This window comes from Kryptolebias marmoratus, unplaced genomic scaffold (genome assembly GCF_001649575.2).
Source record: "Kryptolebias marmoratus isolate JLee-2015 unplaced genomic scaffold, ASM164957v2 Scaffold58, whole genome shotgun sequence".
NCBI lineage: Eukaryota > Metazoa > Chordata > Actinopteri > Cyprinodontiformes > Rivulidae > Kryptolebias > Kryptolebias marmoratus.
Window position 1 is genome coordinate 1 of NW_023665792.1, and position 10031 is coordinate 10031.

Genomic DNA, 10031 nt, shown 5'->3' on the forward strand with positions numbered 1-10031 from the left:
AAACCCGGTCCTGTTGGAGCTCTAAACCCGGTCCTGTTGGAGCTCTAAACCCGGTCCTGTTGGAGCTCTAAACCTGGTCCTGTTGGAGCTCTAAATTTTGTTAGATTCAAGACTCTGGAAAGAAGCACCTTTTCTGACTTTGTGTTGATTGATGTTAGCTTCCAAACACTTTAAAGTTTATTGTTGTAAGAACCAGAGACAGTCAGCGGTAAACTCTGATTGAAACAATCAAACCAACAGGATGTGAAACGGTTTGTCCTTCTGTGAGCAGGTCAGGTGATCAGTGTTGAGAAGGGGATTCGCTGTGAGAACCTGCCAATCATCACACCTACTGGAGACGTGGTGGTGTCCAGCCTCAACATCCAGGTAACAGCTAGTGACATCCTGTTTCTGGTCTGAGTCTAATAAGAGACGCGCTCTCATGAACTTATGTTGTTTTCAAATATAATAATAATAATAATAAATAATAATAATAAAAAAAAAAATTATTCGAACATGATACAAGTATAAAAAGAAGATAGTGCACAGTAACAAGAAGTGCAAATAAAAAAAGGTAAAAATAAGAAAAGAAAGTATACAGTGTTTTTGTCTCAGTTAACATATCATAGTCGAAATGGGGTAGGAAGAAGTGAGAACTTATTAACTCCTACCCCCTAAGCACATGAAAACTTTACAGTCCTACCATCAAAGAAAAAAATAAATAAAGAAAAGAAAAGAAAAATAAAAAATCAAGGTCAAAGTGGCAGCCAACAGTTACTAATATTTACATATTCATTTTCCCTTATTATGCTGGTTTGTCTTTCCAAATCCTAACACCAAGTTGTTATCTTCAATACACACATTATTGCTTTCTCTCACCCATAAGTCTATATCTGTTGAAAATGACCTCCTTATATTTTATTTTGAATTGTATTAAACTATTGCTTTGTTTCAAGTATTCATTTAACTTATTCCATAACTTTACACCTTTAATTGAAATACAGAAGCTTTTTCTTGTTGTTCGCAAACTGCGGATCTTTAAGTTTGAGTGACCCCTTAAGTTATACCCCCCTTGTCTTTCAGAAAACATGCTCTGTATGTGCTCAGGTAGCAACTTTTTAGATACTTTGAACATAAATTGAGCCATTTTAAATTCTACAAGCTCATCAAATTTGAGAATTCTGGATTTTATGAAGAGTGGGTTTGTGTGCTCATAATAACCAACATTATGGATAATTCTAATGGCTCGTTTCTGTAGGATAGTTACTGGATGTAAAGAGCTCTTGTAAGTAACTCCCCACACCTCACAACAATATGATAGATATGGTAAAATCAGAGAGTTATAAAGAATATGAAGTGATTCAGCATTCAGTACATGTCTAGCTCTAATCAGTATGGATATGCTTCTACTGAGTTTACTCTGTAAATGTTTAATCTGAGGTTTCCAACTGATTTTATCATCTATTATTACACCGAGAAACTTATTAGCGTAAACCCTTTCTAGAGTTACGTCCTCTATTTGAACTTGGATTTCAGTATTTTTGTAACAGTTCCCAAAAACCATGATTTTAGTCTTGTCCAAATTTAGTGATAATTTATTATTGTTAAACCATATCTTTAACTTACTGATCTCTGAGGTGACTGTTGAGAGAAGATGCTCTAAATTTTCGCCAGAGGCTAGAATATTTGTGTCATCAGCGAATAATATAAATTTTAATACATTAGACACTGTACTTATATCATTTATATAAAGATTAAATAGAACTGGTCCCAGTACTGATCCTTGTGGTACTCCACAGACAATCTCCAGCCAGTCAGATTCCACATCTCCCAATTTCACAAATTGTTTTCGGTTCTTTAAATAACTCCTCATCCAGTCCAAAACTACTCCCCTAATTCCATAGCGTTCTAATTTTTTAAGTAGGATTTCATGATTTATTGTGTCAAAAGCTTTCTTTAGATCTATAAATATCCCTACTGCCAGTTTCTTACTATCTGTTGCATTGGTTATTCCTTCTATTAAGTCAATTACGGCCAACGATGTTGACCGGTTTGCTCTGAATCCATATTGACTGCTACTAAGTAGCGAATGTTTTTCTATAAATTGTTCCAGTCTTTTCTTAAAAAGTTTTTCCAGGATTTTAGAAAATTGTGGGAGAAGAGAGACAGGCCTATAGTTAGTGAAGAGGTGATTGTTGCCATTTTTATACATTGGTTTGACCTTAGCTATTTTCATTTTATTGGGAAATAAACCCGTTTGAAATGATAAATTGCAAATATAAGTTAATGGTTTAGAGATTCCTTTGATTACTATTTTAATGATTTTCATGTCCAGATCGTCACAGTCAGTGGATGTTTTATTTTTACATTTATTCACAATGTCTATGATTTCTTCCTCTAGTACAGGATTGAGATATATGGACCTGGAATTATTCTCAATATGGTTTTGCTGAGTTGCAGTTTTTATAGTCGGTATTTTTTCTGCTAATTGAGGTCCTATATTAACAAAATAACTATTAAATTTATTGACGACACTTTTCAAATCAGTAATATTCTGTTCATTATCTAGAAAATAGTGTGGATAGTTGTTATTGTTAGAAGATTTTCTAATAACTCTATTTAAAATATTCCATGTTTCTTTAATGTTGTTTTTATTACTATCCAGTAATTTATGATAATAGTCCTTTTTACATGTTTTTATAATATTAGTTAACTTATTTTTATATTTCTTATATTTGATTTCTGATTCAGACGTTCTATGTTTTAGAAATTCTCTATAAAGTTTGTTTTTCTTTTTACATGCCTTTTGTATTCCTTTTGAGATCCACTGTTCATTTTTTTGACTGCTTTTCCTCTTATGTTGTTTAATTGGGCAGTGCTTGTTATATAGTATTTTAAATGTTTTTAAAAATTCTTCATATGCTGAATTCACATCATTCATTCCATATATTAATCTCCAATCATAGGCCAAAAACTCGGCTTCTAGAGCTTTTAATGTCTCTTCGGACGTAACCCGTCTGTAATGCGTCTCTATTTTTTGATCGTCTTTTTTGCCCTTACAGTCATAGACTATGAATACTGGTAAGTGATCAGTTATATCATTCATTAATAATCCACTGATTAAATTATGTTCCAGAACATTTGTAAAAATATTATCAATTAAGGTAGCGCAGTGCGATGTAATGCGACTGGGCCTGGTGATTTTAGGATACAGGCTTAGACTGAACATGGTGTTAATAAATTCTTCAGTCATTCTATGTTTGTTTGGATTAAGAAGGTCAATGTTGAAATCCCCACAAAAAAATGTTATTTTTTGACTAATTGTTAAAAAATGTTCTTCTATCCAGTTGTTGAGTACTTCAATATTTGATCCAGGGGTTCTATAAATGCAACTAACTAAGACATTTTTCTTTTTTTCCACGATTATTTCTATAGTCACACATTCAAACATGTTGTCCATGACAGTTGACATTGTTTCAATCAACTTATAATTAATCTTCTTATCAACAAATAAAGCTACTCCTCCTCCATTTTTGTTTTCTCTGTTCTTACAAACCATTTCGTAACCATTGATTTCAAAGTCTATGTCCTTGTCATTAATGAGCCAAGTTTCTGATAAGGCAATAATATTGAAGGTCTGTGAAAGTTGCTGAAGGTACTGTTTGATGCTGTCAAAATTTGCATGAAGGCTTCTACTATTAAAGTGAATTATTGACAGCTTTTGTTCTGTTTTAATCCTATTGTTGAACTGATCATCGCTGTAATAGTGACAACTGTCATTAATGACATTATAGAAGTTGTTATCAGGATCAATGTCATTTTCAATATCTTGTTGATGATAGTTTCTGTGTTGGAATACAGGTAGCTCTATATCCTCATAGGCCGCAATCTGTTGCATGTTTGTCTTTCAGAGGTGGACGTCAGCTGTGTCTGGTTGTCTGTCATACATTGTTAGATTATATAGGGGTACTAGTGCGAGGATGGGTGATCAACTTATCATAACGTAAGTAAGCAATGTCCCCTCTTTGACGTGCTGCTTTTAAGTCCGGCATTAGTTCCGCCCTCCTTTTCCTTACCGCCTCCGTGAAGTCTTCATTAATGAAAATCTTAGATCCCTTAAGTGCCTTGGTGCGCTGTAGAATACTTGATCTGTCCTTGTATCGTAAAAATTTGACAATAATGGGCCTGGGTCTGTCTCCTCTAGATTTACCTGTGCGGTAAGCTCTCTCCATCTCAATCTTATGTTGAAAGTTTAGTTTTTCAGTTAGAATAGTTTTCACTTTCTCCTCAGTCTCAGCCCAAGTCTCATTTGGTGATTCAGTAATTCCATCAAAAACCAAATTATTTCTCCTTGATTGCCCCTCAAGGTACTCCATTTTATTAGTGATAGTCATCATGCCCTCACATACTTTAAATATGTCTGACTGCAGCATGTCACTTCGGTCCTTGTGCTTAGCACTTTCTACTTTAATATCGTCAACTTCTTTCTGTGTAAATTGCAGGCTGGTTTTAATGTCCTGTAGTTCTCGTGTCATTGCGTCCATTCTGGTGTTAGTAGTGTCCACAATGATTTTAACAAAACCTTTAAAATTGTCCTGTTGTTGTTGGAGTAACTCCACATACATTTCCTTTTGCTGACTCAGCAGCTCTTTAACTTGCGTGAGTGATACGTAGTCCTCATCTTGTCTCCCGTCGGTCTTGGATCCTTTTGGAGGCATTATTTTGCTTGTTTTTTGCCGGTCTTCCTTAAAGCTCCTGCTCAGCAGTTGGAGGCCACCGCGCTGTCGCTCTGTAAACACAGACACCCTGGGCCAGACGCGATGTCCAAGCACAGCCGATCTCTCACAGTTCAGCTAACGTTGATGGAAACGGTACTTACGGACAAGGCAGAGTTTTACCTCTGCCTGCTGTCAATCCAACGTGTCGTTTTCCACTGGTTGTTTTCTCGGTTAGCTACCGGACGGTTAGCTTAATGCTCAGAACCGCCGTTAACAGGAACTGTTGTAGGAACTGTTGTAGCGCGCTAGCTGCGCGCTAGCTGCCGTTAGCTAACTCAGATCAAACCAAAGCCTGAACGGCATGGGTCAGATCATCGCTGATCATCGCTTGGCCTCACATAGGAAATTGTTATTGTCCGCTGCTGGATGTCCGCTGCTGGATGTAATATCACTTCACAAAACCTGAAATGAATCGATTAAAATCTCCAATAAAGCATCCTAATCTGTCATAAACACCACGTATATTTGAAATGTATGGAAGCTCATCTGTGACTCTGTCTGATGTCCTGTTTCAGTGTGGAGACTCTTTATCGAGCTGTTTGAATTCAGAATTTATAGTTTGTGTTTGAGTCACGGAACCAAACGTTGATTCATTGACTTCCTGATCCAGCAGAGGGCGCTCTGACGGAGCCACTGCTCAATGATTCTGGGTAAAGCTGATAGATGGTGTTAAATAGTGGAAGGTGAAGAATATCTGATAGCTTCAGCAGCCAAACAGACCTCTTCCTTGAACAGGATGACCGCAACCAAACCAGCAGCAGGATTTAGATCCTGGTTCTGGTCTCCATGTCTTCTGTAATATCACCTGCTGCCCACAGGGTGGCACCACTGCAGCTACTCCAGCTGTATGACTCAGGGGTCAGAGGTCACAGTCCATGTCAGTGTGTGTGCACATTGGAAAATGAGCTTATTGTGTTAGACAGAAACAAACTTGTTCTTGTCCATGTGTCTCAGGTGGACGATGGCATGAACGTGTTAATCACCGGTCCAAATGGCTGCGGGAAGAGTTCCTTGTTCAGAATCCTAAGTGGACTGTGGCCCGTTTACAGAGGAGTGTTGTACCGTCCAGAACCCCAGCACATGTTCTACATCCCCCAAAGGTACTACTTGTAATGACTCCTGTAGGTCCAGAACAAGATCCACGTCCTACTTTAGTACCTTCTAATACTCTGAACTATAGATATAGCGCTGTGTGCTGTGCAGGCCCTACATGTCAGAGGGGACTCTTAGAGACCAGGTGATCTATCCAGACTTAGTGGATGACATGGTTCAGAAGAGGGTCACAGATTCAGACCTAGAGGAAATCCTTCGTACAGTTCATCTGGTCTACATCCTGGACAGAGAAGCAGGTCAGTTCTTCTCATTTTAGCTCCAGATTTACATATGGTACTGCAAGAACACGTAGAACCAAACCATGAGCTGTAATGGACTGAAGTACTGATTTAGTACTGAAGTTCATTTTGTTTACATATTATCTCTTGCCTCATCTGTACATCTCTGTGACGATCTGGCACCTACACATACGTTGTATGTTCACACAACATAAACAGTTTTTGCACATTTTGAAATTGTATATTTTGACTGGACATAGTACTTGCTTAGTTTTACTTATTTCCTATTTTAGAATTAAATTAATTTCTTTTGTTATTTGAGTCTAGTTTGGTGTTTATTTCAGTTGTGTAAAGAGAACTCACAAAGCAAAATTTGAATTGTCCAGTGTAACCACTGTTTTGTTGTGTATAAGGCAATATGTCTTGAATGTTGAATATATTGTATTTGTAACACTTGGTGTGTCTCTGCGTCAGGTTGGGAAGCTGTCAATGACTGGAAGGACGTCCTCTCTGGAGGAGAGAAGCAGAGGATGGGGATGGCTCGCATGTTCTACCACCGGTAACTTTACTGACTGATGATCTCCATCCATTATCTGCTGCTTGTTCTGGAGTGGGGCTGTGGGGGCAGCAGCTCCAGCAGGGAGGCCCAGATGGCCAACTCTTCTGGGAAGAGTCCAAGGCATTCTCAGGCAAGCTGAGAGTGGGATTCCCCTGTAATTAGAAGACACTCCAGTGGCACTGCCCATGATGGCCTTGCAGTGTTGCACAGATATATCAACCAAGACAGCCCAGCAACATCCTGAACCTTGAGGAGCTCGAGGTGGATCTTATCCATCACTGGAGCCCTGCCGCCGCAGAGCTTTTTAACGACCTCAGCTCCGGTTATGGTGGGACCCACCCCAAAGTCCTCAGACTCAGCTTCTTCCATAGAAGATGTGTTGGTGAGATTCAGAAAGTCCTTGAAGAATTCCTTCCACCGCCCAACGATAACACTGGTTGAGGTCAACAGCACCCCACCTCCACTATGCAGGATGTTGGTAAAGGCCTCAGCCACCTGACAGTTTGCTAGAATCTTCTAAGAAACTTCCCCGAACTTCTCCCACACTTGGGCCCTTGCGTCAGCAATGGCCAGGGCCATGAAGTTCATTATGGAGAAACCATGAGTAGCACAGAAGTCCAATAACAGAACGTCCCCGATGTTCAGATCAGATAGGCTGTTCCTCCCAATCATGCTCCTCAAAGTTACACTGTTGCTACCCACGTGAGCCTTGAAGGCCCCCAGCAGAATAAGGTAGCCCCAGCTGGAGCACCTTCCAGCACTCCTCTAAGGACTCCAAAGTGGTTCGATACTCTGAACTGCCATTTGGCACATAGACACAAACAACAGTTAAAGCCTGTCCCCTCACCCGAAGGCGCAGGGAAGTTACCCTCTCATCTACCAGGGAAAACTTCCAGAGCACATATAGGCCCACACCAGCCTGGCGCCTCTCATCATGGGGAACTCCTGAATGGAATAAGATCTATCCCCATCCCAAGGAGATTGCTTCCAGAACCCACTCTGTTTTTTAAGGTGAGCCTGACTATTTCTAGTTGGTACCTCTCAACCTCAGGAACATTTCATATCCCAAGAGCCAGTTTTGGTAAGCATCAGTCTCTGCCCATAGCACACCACACCCAACCTGTCTGGCCCCTCCTGCAGGTGGTATGCCCACAGAAAGGCAAACCCATGTTGTTCATTCAGGCTGAGCCCGACCGGGCCTGGCCAACGAGCCCCTTCCCCAGGCCTGGCTCCAGGTTGGGGCCCTGGTTTCTGAGTTCCTTGTTTTCTTCTGTCCACACAAGGGTTGGGAATCCCTCTTTGTATGGCTTGTCACCTAAGATGAATCTTCCTGATGGTCTCCATTCCTCTGATTGGTCTCATCTGATTGTAACTCACTCTCTGTGTTGTGTGACTCTCTCTCTCCAGTCCAAGGTACGCCCTCCTGGATGAGTGCACGAGTGCTGTTAGCATAGACGTGGAAGGAAACATCTTTCAGGCTGCAAAGGATGTTGGGATTGCTCTGCTGTCAATCACCCACAGACCCTCCCTCTGGTCAGTATACTTTGATTGGCTCAAGCTGTGACTGGTCACCAGGATCACAGAGGAGGAGGATAAGAAGCTGTCAGGTGTTAACCAGTCTGCAACCTGCAGAGGGCAGCAGAGCTACAAGCTGCTGTCAGTTTATCTCCTTCTTTTGTGTTTGACAGGAAGTACCACTCTCACCTGCTGCAGTTTGATGGGGAAGGAGGTTGGAAGTTTGAACCTCTGGATGCATCTGCTCGGCTCTCCCTGCAGGTGTGTTTAATTTCCTGGGATTAGTCCGTTCTCTGCTGACACATTCAGACTGAATCCCATTCCAGTGTGTTTAGTACGTTCACCCTCACAGCCTCAGGTAACTGAACCATCATGTAAGAATCCGGTCCGACAGGGGTTCTGGGTCATATTCAGTTCAGTCCAGTTGATTTATATCTCGCCAAGTCCCAACAGAAGTCGTCTCAGGTCTCTGCACAGAAACAGAGCCAGTTAGTAAAAGTTTTCTATCCAAGGAAGCAGCAGATTGTGTTGTTCTGACTAACGTTTCAAGGTCATCAGACTTACCGAATAGAGTTGTGTTCATGACCTTTACTGCCTGTTTCCAGGAGGAGAAGCAGCGTCTGGAGAATCAGCTGTCAGGGATTCCAAAAATGCAGCAGCGGCTGCTGGAGCTGCGCGTCCTGCTGGGGGAAGCAGAACCTGAGGACAGCGAGGAGAGACTAGAACAGTAGATTGTCCTCTCAGGGTGTGTGAGAGAGGGAGAGAGAGACCCTCACTCATCAGGTTGATCATGTGACTGAAACTTGTTTTAAACTCAATTTTAAGTTTTGAACCACTTCCTGTTTGGTTTCTGAAGTAGGGCTTCTGGATGAAGTCAGAGGTTAACTGGCACCTTTCCCACCTCACTTCCTGTCCTGTTCTGATTGGTCGGGCAGACAGCTAAAGTTTTACTTATTGATGTAAGTCATGAGGCTGATGCTGTCTGTAGGCACAGTCGGATCCCTTCATTAATCACATTAAAACTTTATTTATGAAGTATTCTCTGGTTTACTGAGGTGCTGACCAATTAAACCTAATGTTAAGGGTTTAATGACAGACAGAATATAAAAATACATATGCAGTCATCATCAACTTGATATATATGGTTTCATGCTGCACAATCAACACGGTTTTATTTTTGCAGCTTCTTGTCACCCAACAAGAATATGTCTTAGAGAGAATTCAAGTTTTTAAATGTATGTCTCAGCTATTTCTTCTGTTAAAAATCACATGTTCATTTGAAACTATATTAAGTGCCTTGGTCTTGATTTGAAACAGGAACATTTTTACTTCAGATTAGAATAGTTTGGCTTATATAGACTGATAGCAACATTTAATACAGCCAGGTAGCACAGCAGGTAAGTACCGGATACGTACTGGCAGGTATTCCGTGATGCTATCATTAATTAAATAAAAACATCTCTGAGTAAACATTGATTGTGATTAAATTTGACAAAAAAATTTCAACATTGAATCAACACCTAAATGCGACGCACTGACTGATTTTAATATAATGTCATGATTTTTAATTTCATATAATATTCACTTTAAATTCTGCATAACGATATTTAGATGTTACAGACAGAACAGAATCAGTTAACTGAAACTCATCAGCTGCTCCGGAGCAGCTTCCCAGAGTTCAGCCTCTGTTACCATGGTGATGCAGCCTCTGTTACCATGGTGATCTAGCTGCGTTCAAACAGATCCTACTTCATGATCCTGAGACCTTTCAGCTCAACATAGCTGGCTAAACAGGAACTCATGCTTTGAACTGATGAGAGTCCAGAAGCTGTGAAGCTGCTCATGTGTGTGTGTGTGTGTGTGTGTGTG

General features: G+C 40.5%; 1 protein-coding gene across 1 annotated transcript; it reads left to right on the plus strand.

Moving 5' to 3' along the window:
* Positions 1-271: 271 nt before the first annotated feature.
* On the plus strand, positions 272-9450 carry LOC108229354 (ATP-binding cassette sub-family D member 1; the record flags this gene model as incomplete). Its single annotated transcript, XM_017405015.2, is given in 7 exon segments — positions 272-366; positions 5712-5857; positions 5961-6106; positions 6563-6647; positions 8055-8180; positions 8336-8423; positions 8768-9450. Coding segments are annotated over 7 exon segments (812 nt in total), but the record flags the coding sequence as incomplete, so codon positions are not given.
* Between the last annotated feature and the right edge of the window lie 581 nt (positions 9451-10031).